General features: G+C 43.6%; 2 protein-coding genes across 2 annotated transcripts in view; one reads left to right on the top strand and one right to left on the bottom strand.

Moving 5' to 3' along the window:
• TSR3 (TSR3 ribosome maturation factor) overlaps nt 1-915 on the bottom strand; it is a 9,834-nt gene extending 8,919 nt beyond the window's left edge. The window contains exon 1 of the mRNA XM_037911674.2: nt 781-915. Within this exon, the coding sequence (XP_037767602.1) occupies nt 781-880 (100 nt within the window). The 5' untranslated portion in view covers nt 881-915. The remainder of the gene's footprint in view (nt 1-780) is intronic.
• On the top strand, nt 902-23,926 carry GNPTG (N-acetylglucosamine-1-phosphate transferase subunit gamma). Its single transcript, XM_037911673.1, has 11 exons — nt 902-1,031; nt 1,257-1,311; nt 5,765-5,832; nt 6,437-6,491; nt 6,591-6,674; nt 10,989-11,082; nt 13,272-13,386; nt 15,167-15,249; nt 15,496-15,627; nt 19,759-19,840; nt 21,672-23,926. Exons 1-11 carry the CDS (start codon nt 986-988, stop codon nt 21,794-21,796), a joined length of 939 nt encoding a protein of 312 aa, XP_037767601.1. The 5' UTR covers nt 902-985; the 3' UTR covers nt 21,797-23,926.

The raw sequence follows: 23,926 nt of genomic DNA, 5'->3' as shown, positions 1-23,926 counted from the left end.
CTTCCGGAGGCTACTGAAGCCAAACCGGGAGATTTTAGGCTGCTGAAAGTCCAGCAGCACAGCACAGCAAAGGCAAGCTCCCTGCCTGTCCTGGCCCCTCGTGGCAGCGGTCAGCAGGTTCCTACGGCCCCTGGGGAGGTTCAGGGGGTCTCCACGCACTGACCCTGCTCCTAGCGCCGACTCTGCAGCTTCCATTGTCTGGGAACTGTGGCCAATGGGAGCTGCAGGGGCAGTGCCTGCAGGCAGTGGCAGCTCGCAGAGACCCCTGCCCAGAGACCACAGGGAGTTGCTGGCTGCTTCTGTGAGCCTGCCTTAACCCCGCTGTGCCACGGACCAGGAGCCGCCTAAGACACCCCTCACGCATCCCAGCCCCTTCAGCACCCACCCTCCCTCCCAGAGCTTGCACCCTGCCCCTCAGCCCCCTGCCCCAGGCTCACCTTGGAGCCCCCTCCCACACTCCAAACCCCTTGGCCCCAGCCCAGAGCCGGCACCCCAGCCCCCTGCTGCAGCCCCATGAACAGGGGCCGGGGAGAGGGAGCAACAGCCGGCGGGGGGCGCGGGGCGTTGGGTCTGTGCGATGAGGCGGTGGGGAGCTAGGCGGCGGCCTGTACCCGCTGGGGCGGGTGGGGCTCGGCGTCTCCTCTTCCCCGCTCACAGGGGCAGGGGCGGAGGCCTGCGGCGTCTCCTCCGCCCCCGGGGAGCGGGGCGGGCAGGTCCGTGGGGCAAAGGGGGCGGTTCGGTAACCAGCCCCCTGGGGTGGAAGCCGCGGGGTCTGGGCACCTGCCAGCGCCGCCTGCGCGTCCGCCGCGAAGGTCTCCAGGGACTTGGGCGCGCGCCGGGCGCGTCCCTCCGGGCGGCGAAACGGCTTTTTCCTGCCCATGGCTGGCGGGGCGCCCGCACCTCGGCCGCCGCCGGGCCTGGCCGACCGGACCGGAAGGCGCCGCGCTGCGCGGTTCCCCGGGAGGCGTTTCCGCTTCCGGGAGCAATGGCGGCCTGGGCGCTGCTGCTCGCGCTGCTGAGCGCGGGGTTCGGTGAGCGCCACGGGGAAGGGAGGGAGCCCACGAATGTGGGTTGTACGGACTGGGGGCGGAACCGGGCCCCTGGCCGCCCGCCTCCCCCGCGCGCCGCCGCCCGGGAGGCCCCCTCCCCCAACACGCTCGCAGCCGGCCCGCGGCGGGTCCCCGTGAGCCCCGCGGCCTCTGCCGCCGCAGCGAGCTTCCCCCCGCTGACCGTGCCCTCTCCGCTCTTTCTTATAGGTCTCTCTACGTCAGCTGGTAAAATGAAAATCGTGGAGGAGCCGAACACCTTTGGGTGCGTGGCCCTGGTACTTCCCCGTGTTGAACTTTTCTTGTTACTGACAGCAATTTGCTATCCCTCTGCGTCCGCCGGCACGTTTACTTCTGTCCCAGACATGCAGTTTGGCAGTGATAATCCTCATCTTCCTGTCAACCTCCTTGGCCTGTGGTTTGCATCCTGAGCAAACTTGTCTTCACGGCAAAAAACAAAAAAATAAAAATGTGTTTTTACACCAAGAGAGCTCTTTCAGTGTAAAATCCTAGTGGAAATGAGGCAAAGGTAGTTAGTATTTTGCTGTGGCAAGTTGAAAGAACTGCTTTCTCATATGGATGAAGTGAGCTGTAGCTCACGAAAGCTCATGCTCAAATAAATTGGTTAGTCTCTAAGGTGCCGCAAGTACTCCTTTTCTTTTTGCGAATACAGACTAACACGGCTGTTACTCTGAAATCTCTCATATGGGGTTTATCTTGACTAGCTACATCAAGGTTAAAACTACAGTGCCTTGCCTCAGCAAGGATTTTACACTAAAGTAATTATCTTGATGTAAAATCACACGCTTTTTTGCTGTGAGGATCTAACCACAGCCCTGCTCTCTGTAATCAAGTGAGTGCCACACAAAGAACTACCCGCCTCCAAGTCACAAGTTCAGATCTAGGGACTGGGGTATTTCAGATGGCACCTGTAGGTGATGCTGTTGCTCAGGCAGCTGGCTTTAAGAATTAAAGCCAAATCTAATTAGAACCAAATTTGAATCCAGGATGCTGAGCACCGGTTAGATTGGAAAGTAATGCATAGCGTTCTAGGAATGAGGATGGGGCTATTACCTGTGAGATGGACCTTGTGCCAATGGGTAATGAGACAAATTGAGTCCATTCCTTGAGATGTCTAAAGCTTTCCTAAAGGAGGGCAGGATGCAGTAGACCAGGTTCTCTCTAAGAAGTGGCTGTTTGGCCCTTTTATGTAAGAAACCATGTTCTGACATTGCCAATGTATTGCTATGTCTTCAACTTGCCATGTTTAGGGAAACGTGAAAAGGTCATGGTGAGGTAACTGGCATCATCTGGAGTCCCTAGATTTCTTTTATCTTTCAGTCTGGTTTCAGGTCTGATGACACAGAAATGGCTCTGGTCTTTTGGCTTGGTGATTTGTCCCAGTGTGATTGGGTGTCCAGGTTGATGATTTTAGATGCAACCATGTATTCTACTTAGGTGTGAGCGTGTCTTGTGCTCATACCTCCTCCCCTGGCTATCTGAGGCAGTACTGCCTCAACCCCCTTCAGTTTCTTCTTACTGCTTGGGGCTGGAGTCAGAGCTCTCTGTGGTTCCTAACCTCACAATCTCTATTTCTTAGTGACTTTTTAAATTGTATATACACTGGACCCTCGCTAGAACGCGTGCCTATATAGCGTGAATTCGCATATAATGCGGTTGCGGCCATGGATCCCAAATTTAATTGCAATTCATTTTAACGCGGTCCCCGTTATAACGCGATACAGTGCCTGGATTCCAAATTCCGCGTTCTAGCGAGGGTCCAGTGTAATTAATTAGTACTCTTAGTATCGTGCTAGTTAGATTTAGTGTTAGTTAGCTTTTATTTAAGTATTTCTATGGTGATGCCCTCACCAGGGATTAAGCATTATCTGTTTTGTGGGAGAGCAATCCCAACAACAATCCCCACATGCATGTTTGCTATGTTTGGGCAAAGTCTACTTCAAGGAGTGGTATTCAATTTCCAAATAGTGCACAAAATGCCACTCAGGTGGCAAGGGATCTTAATCTAAAGCAGCACCTGCTGGGGACAGGCTGGGTTGCTTTCACAAAGCTTGGGGCTCGATCACCACTGACAGCTGGATCCTAAGCAGCGTCAGATCAGGCTATGCCATCCATTCCTTTCCATCCCTTCCTCCCACCCTGCTTCCCTGTCCCTCTTCAGGAACCCCTTTCACAAGATACTGCTCCTCAAGCAGGTTCACTCTCTACTGGCTTTGGGAGCAGTGGAGGAGGTTCCAATAGAACACTGGGCCCAGGTACTTTTTGGTGCCCAAATCCAAGGTAGGGGTAAGATCCAGTCTTGACTTTCACAGCCTCACCAAATGTATCAGATACACAATGTTCTGAATGGTCACTCTATTGACTATTCTCTCCAAATTGTCTCAGAACAAGTGGTTTGCTGCTCTGGACCTTTAGGACACGTACTTTTGGTTGGGAATTTTGCTGAGCCACAGAAAATTCCTTCGATTCATCATGGCAGAGTGCCATTTTCAGTACACTTCCTTTTGGCCTCTCTTTTGCCTCTCAGGTTTTTACCAATTGGATGGTCTTGGTCACATCTCCCTGTATTTGGATGACTGATTACTGAGGGGCAGCTCCAGAGAGGCAGTCCTTTCTCACATCAACACTACACTGTGCTTGCTCAACCACTTGGATCTCATCCTAAACACCGGAAAGTCAACTTTGGTTCCCCCTCATAAAATTGAGTTTATTGAAGCCCCAACAGAATCTGAGTTCAAGAGCATCTCTGACGACTGACCATTTTCAGGCGATTTGCTACCTTTGCCTCAGTCTGCAGTTGCAGCCTTCGATGACAATTTGGATATGCCTGAGGCTCTTGGGCCACGTGTTCGCTTGCATGCAAGTGGTATAGTTTGCAAGGCTGTGGCTTCACTCCTTTCAAATATGGCTCTGGACAGTTTACTGTCTGACTCTTCACCTCTTGAACAAATAGGTCCATCTCCCTCCATTGCTCCTAGACTCCTTGCAGTGGTGGACACTTCTGGAGAATATTTGTCAGGGTGTTCCCTTTGTCTGGCCATAAGCAACCAGTGCCTCCGCGATGGTCTGGGGAGCACATCTGGGGTCCGTGAAAGTTCAGGGTGTGTGGCTGGAGCAGGGGCCCCACTTCATATCAACGTGTTGGAACTTCGGGCCATTTACAATGCATGTCATGCTTTTCTGGACCGTATTGGGCTCAGTGGTTCACATACTTACCAACAATACCACCATGTTGTATTATGTGAACAGGCAAGGGAGAGCATTCCATGTTGAGGAGCATATTCCTCCCATAGCTGATCACTTGCCCGGGGTCCAGAATCATCTCGCAAACCATCTCAGCAGGAATTTTTCCCATAGTCGCGAGTGTTCCATGAAGACAAAGACCTCTGGGTCATCTTTGCAGCTTGGGGCATTCTGAAGTACTTGGAGTACTTGCTTCACCTTCAGTTGTCAGACCTTGTGTGTAGCTCATTGAGAGTGCATCTGGCAGCGATGTCAGCATTTCATTCCCCCATTCAGGGAATATCAGTCTTCTCCAATGCCATGGTAGCAAGATTCTTAAAAGGGCTTCTTCATCTCCATCATCTTGTCTGAGAGCCGGTTTCTCTGTGGGACCTTAACATGGTCTTAGTGACTTTGATAGGACCTCCATTTGAGCCCCTGGCATCTTGTCCATTTCAACTTTTGTGTCATAAGACTGCATTCCTGGTAGTGATAATCTACAAGGAGGGTCTGTGAGTTCCAGGCTCTGATGTCAGAGCCCCTTTATACACAATTCTCCAAGAAAAAAGTGACTTTAGGACCAAACCCAAAATTTTTGTCTAAAGCTGCTCAGTTTAATTTGAACCAGGTGGTATAGTTACCGGTGTTATTTCCTAAGACACATTGACCTCTGGAGAAGTAGCATCTCCATAGGTTAGATGTCAGATGATGTCTAGCCTTTTATCTGGACAGGATTAAACTGTGTCATGCTTGCCTCATCTGCTTGTGTCATATGTAGATCGCATGAAGGGGCAACTGGTCTCTTCACAGATGGTCTCTAAATGGATAACATGCTGTATCAAGACTGCATATGAAATAGCTTCGGCTATACCTCAGTGGGTGCGAGTTTATTCTACGAGAGGTCGAGCAATGTCAATAGCATTCCTCGGTGACATCTCAATATTGGACATTTGCAGTGCTGCTATGTGGTCATCGATCCATACAGTTATGAACCATTATGCCATTACCTATCATCCAGAGTAGATGCAAGTTTTGGTAGGGCGGTCCTGCAATCCTTGTTTAGGTAGAGTCAGCCCCGCCTCCTGGGGTGCATACTGTTTGTGAGTCACCTAAAATGGCTGCATCTACTCAAAGAAGAACCAAGGTTACAGTAAGTAACCATGACCCTACCAGGGGTTCATGTGATCATACGTGTCGTTCTCATTGAAGACAATGAAAACTATAGGTCCTCAGGACCTTTGAAAATCAGACTATTATTATTCAGGTATGTAAATATGGGTTTAGAATCCAGGTTTGATGGTTTTGGCTGTTGTTTTCAATATGACAGTCCTTTAGATGCTCAGATACTAGGGTGCTGGGGGACATATTAAATACCTAGATAAAAATATTCTAATTTAATCTCACTGCAAATGGAAAAAAAAATTTTAAATTAGTCTAAATCATTTTAAATTAGTCTTTTTTTTCTTTTTTAAAAGACTGAACAACCCATTCCTACCTCAGACAAACAGGCTCCTTCCAAAGATGGCACCTTCCCCAACCTCAGGTGTGTGCAAATGTCAGTTATTATATGTGTAGTTAATACCATTTTTGTGAATATAATCTCTAAAAGAATCTGTGTGTGTAATTTTTGATTGCAGTTGTCTAATAGTAAGATAGACTTTGGCAGAAGCACTTACCACAGTATAATATCTACATGATTAGTCCATGTTCTTTAATCCAATCATGAAAATGCTTCTTAGCCTTATGGATGAATAATTTCTTCTCTAAATTTCACAGATAATTATTGGCATCCCAGATGCTACCTGTTAGTACTTATCACTTATATAGCACCTAACCTAGTTAAAATAATTTTCCTGTGTGAATCTCTCTGTGCCTCAATTCCAAGTCTCTAAAATGGGAATAACAGTGCTTCCCTACCTCACAGGGTGTTTGAAGGATAAATACATTAAAGATTGAGGCACGAAGATACTATAGTAACTAGGGCAAAATAAGTACCTTAGTTTAGGTTTCTTGGATGCTGATTGCCTTATGCTCTGTAGAATGTTAAATCTGCAACCTGTATACATACAATTCTCTGATCATGATAACTCTGTTTAAATTTAACCAACCCATTATCCCTTTTGCAAGCCATTTCATTTTATTTTCAGGTCCTGCACATCTCTTTAGGCTTGCTGGCAAGTGTTTCAGTTTTGTGGAATCTACGTGAGTAACTGGTTTAGGTGCCTGACTGTATTTTTAGGATTGGCAGTGATATAGGCCTTCATTTTATTTTTTAAAATCTGACATATTTTGTTTCTTTAGGTATAAATATGAATTCTGTCCTTTCCATAATGTCACTCAGCACGAGCAGACCTTTCGGTGGAATGCCTACAGTGGAATTTTAGGGTGAGACAATCCAGACGTTTCTTTTTACTTTAGTTTGTGAGTTGCGCTCTTTGTAGAACTCCTGAAATCAGCACTTTTTAAATTAGCTATAGTTACATTACCTTGAAAATAAACTAATCTTGGCATTCAGTCCAAACACTGTTCCCTAAACTGTTTTCAGTTACACCAATGCCACTATCCTGTAGAAGCTGATGAGGTTGTAAGGGTGTAACTGAGAGCACAATTTGTGTGAAAGTGCTGCAAAATGTATCTTGTTAAACCTCTTCTAATAGCCAAATCATGGACTTTTAGTAAATTAGGCTCCTTGGCCATTTATTTTAATAATTAATAAGTTCTTATTTGACTATAACATTTTATTCTTGAGACTTAATTTAAGAATATGTAAAATAAATCAATCTGACATCTTTCAACTGTAGGCATCATCTAGTTGCTGCTGTTCTCATTACTTTGTAGCTAATGATGGAAATACAGTTTTGGTGGCTATTGCTTTAAACTTAAAAACTGCATGTTAGCCAAGCCATGAGAATCCAGAATTTGGAAATCCTACTTGGTCTTAACATATGCCAAGAGTAAAATATGAAAGAGGTCTCTAAAGGTAAGTATTCTTTCTAACAATCCTTTTCCCATTTCTGGATCACGTGTAGCATTACATCAACTGCTTGAGATTGCCAAGAATGGGAATTATCCCATATATGGGATCATGTCTCTTAAAACACCAAATAAAAAGTCTTAAGGCAGAACTGACATAACTACAAAATGGAGGCATTATTGTTGAGTATGAGTTTTATTTATTGGACACTCTAAGAGCTCAAAAATTAAGTGTATTCTATATCTTTATAAAGATTTTCCTTTCCACTAAAATAAAATTTTCCCCATCTCACAACCCCTGGAAAGCCTGGGAAAGCTGATAATACTTTTAATGTGTCCTAAAGGTCAACAAATTTGGGCTAAGTTGGACCAACAGGGCAATAAATTCCATTCTCTGAAGATACCATACCTCCAGCCTTCTTCCATTTAAACCATCTATTCTGATGTTGAATGGCTTAGCTAATTGTAGTTCCAGTGGCATAACACAAAAAGACATGCAGTTTGAGGTAGCCAGGTACCAAACCATTAAGGGCTTTATAGTTCAAAATTAACATCTTACACTTAATCCAAAAACAGACTGGAAGTCACTGTCAACTGCACATGACATGCATTTCCTGCAAGAAACACAAAATAAGTATACAACCACAATTTACATTAGCCAAAGTTTCCATAAGGACTTTCTCCTTAAATCTCAGTTTTGAGTTGCATATAGCTCTCAAGTGTGATATCTTGAAATGAAACTCCTACTTGGTCTGGGCCTAGAAGTAATTTTAAATATATTTAATAAAAGCCCATTCAGCCTGTAGAGTCAGTGCCTAGATCCAGGTAGAGGAGCTAGCATACATTTAATTTAAAAAGAAAGACTGATTTAAAGGTGCCTTCCTCTGTAAATATTTCCTGTGTGCAGATGGGTAGAATGTGAGTGAAGAGCTGGTCTTCCCTGCAAATAGGATAGTCAGAAAATCTGAAAGGAGGAGGTTACACTCAGAAATATAGTGGGCCTTAGGACCAGACAGTGGCAGAGACTAGTTTGTAGTCACTCTTGTCAGCATCAGAGAGAATCCTACAAGCTAGCTGAGCTGCAGTGGATTCCTAGGCAGCAGTAGGGAGCCCATGCCGGAGATAGGTCTTTAAGCTGTGAAGACCCAGAACCACTGAATGATTAGATTTGTCTGGAAAGTGGGAGAGTAACAGAATTGTTGGAGAAAGGTCCTGACCTGAGAAAGTGTTCGGGATGCAGAGACACTGCACTGAGCTACTGAACAAGGGTATTTATCCATTTCAGAAATATTTTTAAAGGACCACTTTAGTCCAGGATCAGATTCTTGGGTGCAAGGGGCAAAACATCCTATGTTGCAGAGCCCTAGCTATGGGACTCTTGGCCAGAAATCATCAAAATGAGCCTGAGCTTGACTACAGGGGAGTTGGACTAAATGACCTCCTGAGGGCTCTTCCCACCCTAATTTATGATTCAGGTCTAAGTTCAAGTCCTGTGTTTTCAAAAAGGCCTGTTTCCCACACATCAGAAAGGAGCCTCTTTTTACATATGCTGTAGTCAGTGCTATCTTTATTTGTTGTTTATTGCTTAGATACTTTGGGGATAGGTGCTCTAGAAATGTTTGAGATATTTTTTCAGGGGGTTAGCAAAACCTGGTTCTTTCCACAATCAAGGACTTTTGTTTCAGTTAAGCAAAAATGAAAACTGATGTTCCAAGAGGACAGATGTGTGCTTGTTTCAGTTTCACTTTAAAATGTTTATACATCATGAAAGATAATGGATGGACTAACTTGATGTTTTAAAGGATTTCTTGGACTGAGAAACAAAAATGAGGATTTTACATATTTGACAATGAAAGCTACTGAGTATTTTTAAAGTGTGTGATTATTCTTTCTACTCAAATTAGATAATTCCAAAAGTTTAGTATCTAAGTCCCTCCAGTTGTTCTGCTAAATGCCTTCAAACTCCAGGTACAGAGAATCTGTGTCTTGGAGATCGCAGTGCACTCTGAATTGGGTGCCACATCCTAAAAGGCAAGACCTTGCATTATCATGTAACAATAATATTTTACTTTTCTGCATTTGTTTCCTCCAGTAGTTTGATAGGCACCTTACAGATCATATATTTTTGGTCCTGCTTTGTGTAGGGGGTTGGACTAGGTGACCTCCTGACATCTCTTCCAACTCTAATCTTCTATGATTCTATGATAAAGTTCCTGCCTCAGAGAGCTTAGTCTAAATAGACACCATACACATACACACAAAAGGAAAGCTATGAAAAGCAAAGTGATTAAAAATTGAAGTGTTGGTTTGTTAGCCCCACAATTTTTGTATGGTTCGATTTCCATGTCTTTTTCAGTAAACTAAGGGAAGGGTGTGAATGGGGCAGGCTGAGGTTTATGGGTTGCCTGCCTTTCTACTGTGTTTTAACATTTTCAAAGAGCTGTACAAATGTTATTTGTCAGGGCACCTCTGTGAAGCAGTAAGTATTATCCCCATTTTTACAAGTGGGAAACAGAACAACAGAGGTGAAATTACTTTTCTAATGACCTTACGGTGGCTGTTGTAAAGGCAGGCTTGCTCGTCTTCTCTCCCTAGATGACAAGGAAGTCCATGATCTCTGCATGGTTTCATGTGGATGCACAAGGCCTGGTTGCAATAATAACAGTGTTATAATACAGATGTATGGGGCTCCAGGAGTTTGCAGTCGCAAAGGGGGTGATCCTGGCTATGCAGCAGCATTTAAATGCGGAGGTCACATCCCGCTTAAATGACCTCCCAGAGCGGTAGAGTGAACATAGGTAAACAGACAGCTTGGTCCTGATGTGGTGTGATGCAATGCAGTGTGAGAGAGCAACTGGAGGACTGCCAAGTCAGTGCGAAATACAGAAGCATCCACAAAAACCCTTTTCTGCACTAATTAATTCTGAAATAAACTTTCAAAGTGGATTATCTAATTTGCAATAATTGGCACTTCATTTGAAAGAAGAATTGTGTTGTATGAACCCAGGGCATTTTAATTTAAAAAAAAAAAAAAAAAAAAAAGTTAGTGTGAGAAAACCTTGGGTAGACAATCCCTAAGGCTAACCTCTGAGTCAGGATTCTATCCCGGCCCCCAACCTGGGTTGATTGTGAGACCACAGTGCCACTCTTGTGACTATCATGAGTTTTATGGTCTAACAGAGAATATTTCATTTTAAATTGGAATAGGTCACTTTCCAGAAATATATTGTTCTCTTCACTGACAAATTGTGAAGAGTGAGCATGTTTTTGAGTTTGTATTCTTGTTTCACCCATCTGCTAACATACGTTGATTGGGCTTACTCTGTATTCTGAGTAATTGAGAAGATTGGAGTTTGGTAATGCCTCTTTCAAACAAATTATTGATGACAAAATCAAACCCTTTTTCAGTTTTATTTGGTTAAGAAAGTGTGGAAATGGTTTTGAGACATGTCAGAATAACCATAGTGCTCAGAAACTACTGTGATGGACTCTATAAGTAATTAAAGAACTCCACTGTGGTTATGAGGTAATTGATCTGTGATGGGGCAGATCTGGGCAGTAAGAAAAGGAGATATTAAAGGACCTTCAAAAAATTGAAATTGATAATACACTTTAATATTTAACACTTTAATACAGTGTTAGAGTATTTCTGTTTTTCTTACCAGGTTTTTAACTTTTCTCCCCAAAATTATAAAACAAGTCTTTCGAGCTGTTCTCTTTTTCCAGCATTTGGCATGAATGGGAAATTTACAACAACACATTTGTTGGCATGTGGATGAGAGAAGGGGATTCATGTGAAACCAAAAACAGAGAGACAAAGGTACAGTAATTAATCATCCTGATGCAGTTAATACAGCTGGCATGTTTGTACCAGTTTAAACTATTAAAGCCATTAATATACCATAGGACTTGAAAACTTAGATGGGGCTTTACAAATTGAGATCTCTTCCTGCCCAAAGAGTTCATAGCTTAGGATATGAAGTAGAAAAATGCAAGATGAGATGTGGGACAACAGTTAGGAATGGAGGGTAAAACCAGGATAAAAGGCTGATGATGATTTCACTCACACCAGTCTGGAGACTTTAACTCTCTCTTTTTGTTCATGCAAAATAGGATGTTCAGTTATTACCATTACCACTAGGGACAAATGCTGTGTAACTTCTGCTATGGGCCACTGCTACATAAGAGGAAGAGAAATAGGAGTTACTTGTGGTACTGGAGTTGCCAGCCACTACTGGATGACACATGTCTAGGGGGTCACGGGAGAGAGAACTAGGTGGTTTAGTTAGTTAGTTGAAAGGAAACCAAGTGGCCACGAAACTTGTATGGGAAAAGTAGAGGGCCAGGTCACAAAAGCGTGTGCAGGTGAGAGAGGAGCAGAACCGATGTGGGCAGAAGGGGTGGGAGGTGAAATGAAGAGCAAATAGAGACAGTATAATTAGCTTTTGTCAAAAAGACAAAACTATTAAAAACAGTTAAAATACATGACTCTTACATGTGAGCAGTTGCTGTTGCTGAAAAGGGATGTTACATGATTGTGAATGGGAAGGAGATGTCCAAAAGACTCTGAAAAGATGTGGTCCATACTATGTAAAAAATCTGAGAACTCCTGCCTTAGACCTCTCTCCTCCCCGTGTTAAAATAATGTTTGCACTTCTCTAGGTCCTTCCTAGAGATGAAGGAGCTTTACAGAATTAAATCTCAGATTCCTCTGTTGCTATTGCTATTGATTTTATGTGGAAGCACTTAGATATTACAGTGATGGGCGGCTGTGTAAAACCCTAAGATAGATAGGTTGATCAATGGGAGAGGTGGGTAGTGTAGTGACTTGGCCAAGATGACAGAAGAATCCTGTTGGAGAGCCAGCAATAGAACCAAGGTTTCTGACTTCCAGTGCACTGTCTTACTATGACAGAGTGCTGGGAGCCTAGAACTGACCCAGTACTCTGTCACTAAGGTACTACCTATTCCCCCCTGGAGTGGATTTAATTGGAGGGAGGGTGCTCAATTGTTTAATTAGGCAGGAAGCTGACAAGCTAGTGAGAGCAACCAACCTGTCATCTGGGAGGTTAGAGGACAAGAAGAAAGTGCAAGGGGAGTGGCTGGTAGGGACTTGGGGAGGCAGGATGTCAGGATGAGGAGATCTGTCCCTCTCCTTCCCTGGATAGTGGGCTAAGGGGAAAGTTTCAGCTATATATTTCTTCACAAGGCTGTACTGGTGTTAAAAATAAAAAAATGGTGCTTATAAACTGGGAAGCATCCAGCCTGTTTGTGTTGATCCAAGGGGTGGAGAAGGGAGCCTATTACGCATGCCATAAGAGCATCCTTTCTTCCTGTAGCCACACTGAAGATATATTTGGTCTTCTAGTATTGCATGATTTCTAACATTAAGAATTTGAATCCTCCTTGGGCTTTTGCTTGTAAAAGGTCATGAAACATTAAAGCTGAAAATGTAAAGATCATAATGAGCATCTACAATGTAGGGTAGATCAATATTCTCTGGAAAAATTAAAGGACATAAGAGCCTGGTGTTTAGTGCTTTTTACTTTGTACCGCTATTTAGGAGACCTGGGTGCAATTTTTCACTGTTCATAGGCTGGTAGTCCTTCAGAGGTGGGAGCATGCATCACTCAGTAGCAAATGCACCTGCTGAGTGATGCTGACAGGCTCTGAAGGGCATCTGATTTAGTGTGTCTCTGCTGGAAGTTGTGGTGACTTAGGTGGGTTGAAGGTGGAGGAACCACTTCCCATTGGGAAAGAAACAAGCTTGTTCCATTCGTTAAATAACTTCATTTGAAAAAGACTTAACTAGTGACTGTGACCTCTTTCTTCTGCACTGGGTAAAATGATGGCAGCACTGAGAGCTGACTACAGTACTTGCTGGAATGCATTTATACTCATGGTAAAATGGGAAGTTAGTGATGTGTGTTGGTTCTGTTCAACATGAAACTAGTGACTATATTGTGTGTTTAACCTATTTCCTCTCATCCTTCTTTTTCTGCTCTTCAGGTTCTTCTTATTTGTGGAAAAAACAATAAGTTGGCTCATGTATCTGAGCCAAGTACTTGTGTTTACTCTCTGACATTTGAGACTCCTCTTGCTTGCCATCCTCATTCTCTTTTAGGTAGGTTGGATAAAAAGGTCTGTGCATGTGTGAGAGGCAGGTGGCATTTTACCCAAGCCTTTAAGTTTAGATTTCTGGTTTATTAGTTTGTATCATTAAGTAAATGTAACATTGTTTATTACAAGCATTTCTAAAGTACCTATCACTATAATAATTGGGCACTCTTATCTGAGCTTGCAAAGTCCCTACGATCAATTCAATGGCATTTCTCTGTATGTAATGGGATAACTTTTGAAAACTCCATCCTGTTAATTCCAAAATTTCAGGGAATGTTCTTGGCATTAATTGTCAGAACACTATTTGATCTTGGGGAAGAGCAGAAAACCAAAAGGGGGGAGATTGGGGAACAAAAGAGACCCTGACAGCGCTTTAGCCACAGCCTCTAGCATCTTTACAATTATCTGTAGATCACAGAGCTAGTTCATGGTTTCCATGAATATTTTCCAGCACAACAATACCCATGCTCATGTCAGCTTATCCTCCCAATAATGTAACATGTTGACATGCTGAATGACTTCTCTTCTGGACAGAAAATAATGGTGGTAGGGGGAAAGGGAAATGGAGCAGCCGGGAGGGAGCAGAGAGAAATTCACACAGCTGCTTGAATGTTAGGGGAAAATGGGGGGCCCTCATATGGAGGGAGGGAAGAAAGGAGCACATAGAACCTCTGGTGGGGGGGATGGAGATTGGGGGATCTGATATGGGAGAGAGAGGATTGGGGGGCACAGAGCCCGTGGGGGGAAGATTGAGGGACTCAGGGAAGATGGGGAATAAGCATGCACACAGCCCCTGGCTTGGGGGCCAGAATGAAAGACCCCCAGACAATTGGAGCAGACGCATGCCCTAGCATGGGGGATTTGGAATGGGGGGCACACAGAACTCTTTTGCGAGGGTTGATTGGAGGACCCTGGTATGAGGAATGGAGTATGGGGGAAAGAGGATAATAGGATGCATGCTGAGCTGCTGGTTTAGGGAGAGAATGAGGGACCTGGTATGGGAGGAGAGGGGAGTGGGGGGCACACAGACCCTTGCACGGAAGAGATTCGGGTGAATTGCAGGGAGTCCCTGGAAAAAGAAGGGATGGGATGGGATGTCGGGCATACAGAGAGCTTGTGGGGGAGGGAATGGAGGAATACAAAGAGCATTGTAATAAATTCAGCCTACATAATCTACAAACAACACCTTGGTAAATTTATTTGTGTACAAGAGCGTAGTTCTCTCGTTCTCACCCCTTCCATCCCAGTCTCCAATTAGACAAGTCAGTGGATATATTCATCAGTTTGGAAAAATGTCTGCATGAAGAAATATACCCTGAAGGTAGTAAGAGTGAGGCTCAGCTCTAAAAGGGTGTTACAGAGATAATTGGGCCCCAGCCCTTTTGGGGTTTTGTAAATGGTCATTCTTAGATGGAATGTGTTTCAGTAGTCTATAAGTGAGGAGGGTGCAGTCAGGATCTCATCCAGCAGAGAAGGGTGCAAACTTTTGGACAGCTGGAGCTGGAAGAAGAGACCTTTGGTCACTGCTGCTGTCTGGGAGCATTAGACCTCTAGGGCCTGCTCCTGTTCCCATTTGAAGTGATTGAGAAAATTCCTTTTGATTTAAATAGGATTGAGGAACAGGTCCAGGCAAGTGAATGTAGCAGTTTGTGGTCTCAATGGTTCATGTTGAATTGAAGCATTAAGCTGTTAAAACACACACATAGCAGCACTAGGGTTAATTCAAATAATTAAGGAAAATGTAGCTGTTAGTATTTATGACAGCTTTACTTTCCGTTTTTCAGTTTATCCAACACTGACTGAAGTCCTACGAAGGAAGTGGGATGAAGCAGAGCAGTCTCTTTACGATGAGCTGATAACTGAACAGGTTTGCTGATCCATTCTGATTTCTTGTTAAAGGACTATCACTTTCAAATTACTATAGTACTGACCTGTTTTCTACAGTTCCAGCTCTTTTTAGGATAGATGTTTTTATCCTACTATTGGCAAAAACTCTTAGAGCTATGCATCTAGATACAGTTTATTGGTAATCACAAAACCTTGTAAAATAAATAGCCAATGCAAATTACAAACAGAAATAGAATGGCTTTATGTAATGTCTTTGTTTTTCCAGGGGTACAAAAAATTGTTGAAGGAGATTTTTGAGGAAGCAGGACTTTTAAGCGCAACAGAAGAAAAGGAGATTGAGAAAAAAAATAAAAAGTTAAAAAGTCTGGAATTTGAAACAGTGGAGAAATGCAATAAGGTATAGAAAGTAATTCTCAATCCTTGTCTAATACATTTTATCAACATGGAGAATCACCATCCTTCTGCTGTGTGATTGAGCCACTGAGCTCTCAGCCAAGCTGCCTGTCTGTTGTTAGGATTCAGATAGTCTGCTCCCTTAGTTATCTTCTGTTGCCTAAATAACAGTATATTTAAAAATAAATAGGAATGGCAGAACTTATTTTAATGCTGAAAATTGGAAACAAACTGGCATTACTGAATGGTACTATATTAGGGGGTGGTATTTAGGAAGTAGTTATATACCTAGGTGATGTGCATTTTAGACATACTCTCATAAAGTGGGGTCCGAACGGGATTAAGAAACAGAAGGGAGTTAGTGAAAGTGGAAGGTGGACCAGAGCCTTGTGACAGATGGGTACTTGGTAATCATATAATATACACACTATGCTGAAACATTCAGGCCATTTTACAAACCAAAGGCCCAGTGGTTTATATCATGTATCCTTTAAATTCTCTCTGTGTGCGCCTGTATCTACAACTATATATGTCTATACACATATATTCTGCAGGTTTCAGAGTAACAGCCGTGTTAGTCTGTATTCGCAAAAAGAAAAGGAGTACCTGTGGCACCTTAGAGACTAACCAATTTATTTGAGCATAAGCTTTGAGCTGTAGCTTTTCCTCTGCGTGGCTTGGGTCTGGGGAGGGGAGGCATGGTGTGGCTTTCGCCAGCTCGAGGCTTCTCTAGCCAAGGCGGGGAGCGCTCAGGGGTGGGGGTGCTCTGGGTGGGGGGATGGGGCTTGTAGCTCTGGCCGCGGGGGGAGCAGGGGGTCTTGGGGCTCTGGCCATGGGGAGGGCGTGGGCGGAAGGTGCAGAGCCAGGGGCTAGCTTCCCCAAAGTGGGGCTCAACCCGCTCGCTGCTCATGTCCAATTCTATTGAAAACGTGAACCTTATTTTCAATTTTAATTGATCTAGCTAGTGATGAATATTATGGGATTCCAGCCTTTCCTTATAGCAGTGGTCTCCAACCTTTTTATGCCCAAGATCACTTTTTGAATCTAAGGGCAACTCAGGATCTACCCGTCCCTTCCCTGAGGCCTCGCCTCTTCCTCAAAGCCCTGCCCCGCTCACTCCATTCCCCCTACCCCGTCGCTCACTCTCCCCCAACCTCACTTTCACCAGGCTGGGGCAGGGGTTGGAGTTTGGGAGGGGGTGCAGGCTCTGGGCTGGAGTCGAGGGGTTCGCAGTTTGAGAGGGGGCTCTGGGATGAGCCTGGGGCAGGAGGTTGGGGGGCAGGAGGAGTTTGGGGTGCTGGCTCCAGGAGGGGGCTCAGGGATGGGGGTTTGGGTGCGACCTCTCGCTGGGCAGCACTTACCTCTGGTGGCTCCCGGTCGGCGGTGGGGTGCAGCGAGGCTAAGGCAGACTCCCTGCCTACCCTGCCCCCACACTGCTCCTGGAAGGGGCCAACACACCCCTGCAGCCCCTAGGGTGGGGAGGGCAGACGGCATGTGGCTCCACGTGCTGCCTCTCTCTGCAAGCACCGCCCCTGCAGCTCTCCCGGCCAATAGGAGCTGCAGGGGCAGTGCCTGCAGGCAGGAGCAGCGTGCACGTGGTCGCGGGGCTGCAGTGGCCACTTCTGGGACCGGTGTGGGGGCAGGGTAGCATTAGGCAGCCACACTGTGCCTCCGCCAGAGATCGTGATTGACAGGGAGATCCTCTAGGATAGACTGGTTGGTGACCACTGCCTTATAGTTTAATGGGTATAAACATAGCTGTTCATTAAAGCTTCTGTAGTTATGGAGTAGCCACAGATCTTCAGAAGTAAAACATTTGCGGCTGAGTTGTCAGGCAGCAACTTTGAGACAGAGACTAACCCTGGAGCAGCCTTTGGGAGGGAGTTGACAGTTGTAGTGCTATAAAAATCTAGTCAGAGGGCAGACCTGAGGTGTTTATTGGGAAGGAATTCCTGGTCTGAGTGCCTGATTCATAGTTCCAGATTTCTGTAGAGGAGCAGTTGGAACCAGATGCTATTGGGTAATATCTTTCAGAAACACAGGCTGTCTTTTTTTATAGCTGACAATAATTGTTCTTTGTCCATAAGACCTGCCATACTGGGTTAGACTAAAGGTCCATCTAGCCCAGTATCCTGTCTTATGACAGTGGCCAATGCCAGGTGCCCCAGAGGGAATGAACAGAACAGGGAATCACCAAACGATCCATCCCCTGTTGCCCATTCCCAGCTTCTGGCAAATAGTCTAGGAACACCATCCCTGCACATCCTGGCTAATAGCCATTGAGGGACCTACCCTCCATGAATTTATCTAGTTCTTTTTTGAACTGTTATAGTCTTGCCCTTCACAACCTCCTCTGGCAAAGAGTTTCACAGACTGACTTGCATTGTTTGAAGACATACTTCCTTTTGTTTGTCCATCACTTTGATGAACCTCATGCACAAGTTAAACAGCCTGTCTTTGGAACTCTTACACCATAAGAATGGTCTGACTCAGTGTGGCCAATGGTCCATCTAGCCTAGTATCCTGTCTTCAACCAATGTCTAATGCCAGATGCTTCAGAGAGAATGAACACGTGGGGCAATTATCAAGTGATTTATACCCTGCCGTCCAGTCCCAACATCCAGCAGTCCAAGGCTTAGGGACAACCCAGAGCATGAGGTTGCATTCCTGATCATCGTGGCTAATAGCTGTTGATGGACCTATCCTTCAGGAACTTGTCTAATTCTTTTTGGAACCCACTTATACTTTTGGTCTTCACAGGGTGACTGCATGGTGTGTAGTAGTACTTCCTTTTGTTTGTTTTAAACCCGATGCCTATTAATTTCATTGGATGACCCCTGATTCTTGTGTTCTGTGAAAGGATAAATAACAAAATATGTATTCACTTTCTTCACACCATTCATAGTTTTATAGACCTCTTATCATATCTCCCCTTCATCATCTCTTTTCTAAACTGCGTAGTCCCAGTCTTTTTGATCTCTCCCCATATGGAAGCTGTTCCATACTCCTAATATTTTTGTTGCCCATCTTTGTACCTTTTCCAATTTTAATATCTCTTTTTTGAGCTGGGGAAACCAAAACTGCATGCAGGGTTCAGGGTGTAGGCAGACTATGGATTTATATAGTAGCACTGTGATATTTTCTGTTGTATTACCCATCCTTTTCCCAATGGTTCCTAACATTAGCTTTTTTGAATGACTCTGCACATTGAGCAGATATTTTCAGAGAACTGTCCACAATGATTCCAAGATCTCTTTCTTGAGTGGTAACAGCTAATTTATTTGTATAGTTGATACTATGTTTTACAATGTGCATTACTTTGCATGTATCAACATGGAATTTCATTTGCCATTTTGTTGCTCAGTCACCCAGTTTTGTGTTATCCCTTTGTAACTCTTTCTGTCTGCTTTGGACTTAACTATCTTGAGTAATTTTGTATTGTCTACAAATTTTGCCACCTCACTGTTTACCTTGTCCAAATCATTTATGAATATGTTGAACAGCACTGGTCCCGATACAGATCCCTGGGGGACTCCACTATTTACCCCTCTCTTTTCTGAAAACCGCATTTATTTCTACCATTTGTTTTCTGTCTTTTAAACAGTTACTGATTGATGAGAGGACCTTTCTTCTTATCCTGTGACTGCTTATTTTACTTAAGAGCCTTTGGTGAGGGATCTTGTCAAGTCTTTCTGAAAGTGCAAGTACACTATATTGACTGAATCACCTTTGTCCACATGTTTGTTGACCCCCTCAAAAAATTCTCATAGATTGGTGAGGCGTGATTTCCCTTTATAAAAGCCATGCTGACTCTTCCCGAACAAATCATGTTCATCTATGTGTGTGATAATTCTGTTCTATACTATAGTTTCAACCAGTTTGCATGGTACTGAAATTAGGCTTACTGCCCTGTAATTGCCAGGATTGCTTCTGGAAACTTTTTTAAAAATTGGTGTCATATTGGCTATCCTCCAGTCACCTGGTAAACCAAGATTCCAAACATGTTTTTTTTTCCCAGTGGCTTCCCTTATAACTATGCTTGGACATTTTATACTTGATGCAAACTGAATTTTTAAGTAGACATATGTATTTGGGCAAAACATATTGTCCATTTTAAAAATATTTTTTATTCTAGGAGTACAAGAAACTTTCTAAAGAAATAAAAAAGCTTAAAGATTTATTAACTCAACATGGTATTGTATATGAAAGAAACTCAGGTAAGTTCTTTGTGTAGTTCTACTTTCTCATTCCTATCTATTTAGAATGTGAATGCTCAGCTTTCTCTTTTTAAACGAAAAATATTGTTAAGATCAGGATAAACAAATAATCTTCAGTCGAACGGGATCAAGCCCCACCGTAAAGCATACTGCATGTGATTTTGACTGAACAGACCCTTGACTGTGAGAACTTGTTTAAAAATATATGTAGGTTTTTATTAGTGTCAGCCTTTACAATGGGACTGTAGCTGCTACCACTTCTATTTTGGTATACTTTGACCTTCAGTCTCTGATTTTTCCTCTCCATGCAAAGTGTTAATGTCCACAGCATTCGAGACTAATATTTTCATCTCATTTCTCCCAACACACACCACCAATAAAATCTGCTCCCATAAGTATGTGAAATGTTCTCCTTTGGTGTGTGTAAAGTCTCCTCCTTCATATCTCATTCCACTCTTTGCTGGTCAGTTTCTCCCCTTCACTGGCCTCCGCTGCAGATATGCACCACCTGTCCCATGCTACTACCTGGTGTGAAGGAGAGCAACAGCAGGAGGGTGGGTCCTGGCTGTGACGAAGCAGTCTGGATTTACTCCAGGCAAGTTCCAGTCTCACCCTGCCTCCCAGCAACCAAGTTACCTCATTCTTCTCAGTGCCTGTTCCTCTCTTATCCTGTCAAATTCCAGTCCCTTAGTTAATTCCCAAAGTCCCACATGATACCCCTTGGACATTTAGCTTTCTAAGGTGCACCTCTTTGTAGCTTGTGTGTTCAGAGATTGGCATCTCAGTGAAATATTAGGCGGTAACCTAATAACTAGAACTGAGCAAGCGATAAATTTTCATTTTGTAGTTCTTTTCTGTATGAGAAACTTTCATTTTCATTATGTGAAATGAGTGACTTTTTTCAGGGAAAAAAATCTTGTGTTGGAATGTATGCAGATTACAGATTTTGCTAATATCCAGTTTAAATTATTAGTTACATAAATTACACAGGATTTCTGTTCACTGACTGGATAACTTGTGTAACCATATAGAGCAGAATTTGAATTGTATATTCAAGAGCAAAAATCACAGTTTGCATTGGATGACTTATTGTAACTCAACATCAGAAGGGGAGCTGTGTTAGTCTGTATCCACAAAAAAAACGAGAAGTCCAGTGGCACCTTAAAGACTAACAGGTTTATTTGGGCTTAAGCTTTCATGGGTAAAAAAACCCACTTCTTCAGATGCATGGAGTGAAAATTACAGATACAGGCATAAATATATATTGGCACATGAAGAGAAGGGAGTTACCTTACAAGTGGAGAACCAATGTTGAAGGCCAATTCAATCAGGGTGGAAGTGGTCCACTCCCAATAATTGAGGAGGAGGTGTGAATACCAAGAGAGGGAAAATTGCTTTTGTAGTGAGCCAGCCACTCCCAGTCCCTATTCAAGCCCAAATCGATGGTGTTAAGGAAGTGGCTGGCTCACAACAAAAGCAATTTTCCCTCTCTTGGTATTGATTATTGGGAGTGGACCACATCCACTCTGACTGAACTGGCCTTCAACATTGGTTCTCCACTTGTAAGGTAACTTCCTTCTCTTCATGTGCCAATATATATTTGTCTGTATCTGTAATTTTCACTCCATGCATCTGAAGAAGTGGGATTTTTACCCACAAAAGCTTATGCCCAAATAAATCTGTTAGTCTTTAAGGTGCCACCGGACTCCTCGTTGTTTTTGTTACTCAACAGTATCCTATGGCTTATTGTGACTATGTAAAATCATGTAACTTGCAGCTTTTATTCTGAAAAGTGAAGAAATAACTGACATTTTACAATTAAATATTTCAGCTGAAAATACAAGTGCTGAACACGTCATTCATAAAGTGGTGACTACAAAGCCAAGTGTTCTGAATGGCTCAAAGGCTAATGAACACCTACGGGGAGACACAGGCATTTGGAATGACACCTTTTAAAGAAATTTGTCTGGATGATAAATATCAAGTTCATATAGACTAAAATATTGAGCAAATTGGATGCATATCACAGTACTAAGATAATTTAACAACGCTTTGTGAATATTTCTAATGCTCTGTATTCTTGCCCTAAGGCAATGGGAAGGGAATGTTTGAGTTAAAGTCTGGTGCTGCCATTGCAGACAGCTGTTGTAGTTCAGTTTACAAGGTTGTTTAAGTTGTAAAAATTCTCTTTGCTGAAACTGTTACCAAGGATTGGTCTGCAGACTCTACTTCTCCAATCTCAGTTCTGTGCTGTTTGCTTTGATCAACTATTGCACTAATGAGAGTGAAAGGTGATTGGTTGTTGTATACCCAGCAACTGTATTTCTGCCTGACGTGAGGGGAATAGTTTTGTCCTCAAGTTTGGATGGATTAGTAAACTTCTTAACCGCTGATAGCAGGGGCAGTTTATTTGCTTTTGTGGGAAGTAGTTCACACTGTACTTCCTAATCCTGTAGCAGCACTGATGAGGCTAGAAGGATGGAGTGATGTGGAATCTTTAGCCAGAGATGAACATGTGAGCAAAAAGCAAAATCTACCTTCTAGTCTTTCAGGTAGATTATATACAGTATACTCCTATTTATCTAAAACTCGATTATCCAAACCTCTGCATTATCCAAATCCCTTCCTTGTCCCCCAGCATGAGATATATGCCCTCTGCAGCATGTATCTTATGCTGGAGGATGAGGAAGGGATTCAGATAATGTGGAGGTTGTGGTAATAGAGCAGATACTCCTAGCCAGGAGTGCAAGGAGGATGATCCCCTGGCTGCAGAGAAGACCATCCTGCTGCTGAATGGGGCCTCTGCAGCACTGCTGTCATGGGAGTGAATGGGGCTAAGACAGCAGAGCTGCAGAGGGCTCCCTGTGCTGCCGCAGTGCTGGTGACACCCAATCCCTTCAGACACAAGGTGCAGTGGGAAGGCTGTAGTCCTGGTAGGGCAGAGCAGAGACCTCGGCAAGGACTCCGCTCTGCCCTGCCAGAACCTCAGCCTTCCTTGCGCCTGCAGGGAATTTGGTGTCACTTGTCCTGTGGCTGCACAGGGAGCCCTCTGCAACCTTGCTGTCACAGGAGCAAGTGGGGCAGAGCAGAGACCCCTGGCTAGGACTGTGAAGAGGATGACAAGCCCCTGGCTGTGGAGGAGGCCACCCTGCTGCTGAGTGGCCTCTTGATTATCTGAACCAAATCTGTGTCCCTCATGCTATTCAGATAGTTGGAAGTACACTGTATTGAAAAAGATAGAAGGAAATGACTGCATAAAGACTAGAGAAATTACTCCACTTTAAAGCTGTAAGGTGTAAATAGTTATTCCTTTAACACCTATTTCCACACTAGCAGCTAATATTCACCTCTTACACATCTCTGCTAACAATAACAAATTCTTGACTAAGACAACCATCACACTGTTCACTAAAAGTTGAGACTAACAGAACAACCATGTGTAAGTAGGATACTCTCCTCCTAACCTTCTGGTTTGCCTCAGGTGGCCATGGTGTTCTCTCGCAAGTTCTTTGGTGTAGACTCAGGACTTCTTTGGCCCTGAGTGCTGCCCCCCTTCCCCTGAATTTTCTCTCCAGCCATCCACAGCTTGTTCCTGATCCTTCTAGTGACGTATTGGGGTACTGTCACAAACACTATCATTTTTTTGTGCATTTTGCATTTACTACTCCAAACTTACATTGTAATAGATTTCAAATCAAGGAAATCTTAGTTATCCATTCAGCATACGCTGTGCATAATGATGTCAGATGTGAATGCAAAATAATTACACTACTTTTCAGACAAGATCTTGCAAACTGAGGTAGAGTCTGCACTACATGAACATTAAGATCTCCTTGCCAGTTTAAAGAGTAAGCCTTTTCTCTTTTGGCTTAGGAAAAATGTTCCTTCCCTCTGTGGTGTGTATTATTTGCAATTGTAGTTGTCCCGCACTAGGATTGTTTGCATTTGAGAGGTGCTTACACCTTGCGATTCTTATGAATGAAAAGTGAAAATCAAATTTTTTTTTTACAGAAGACCAATAATGTTTAAGGAGCGTACCTCTATTCTGTATATTATTATAAAGAATAAATGTATGGATTCTTCTAA

Source organism: Chelonia mydas, chromosome 10 (genome assembly GCF_015237465.2).
Source record: "Chelonia mydas isolate rCheMyd1 chromosome 10, rCheMyd1.pri.v2, whole genome shotgun sequence".
In the NCBI taxonomy this organism is placed as follows: domain Eukaryota; kingdom Metazoa; phylum Chordata; order Testudines; family Cheloniidae; genus Chelonia; species Chelonia mydas.
Note: the sequence above shows the minus strand (reverse complement) of the source record. Positions and strands in the feature narration are given on the sequence as shown.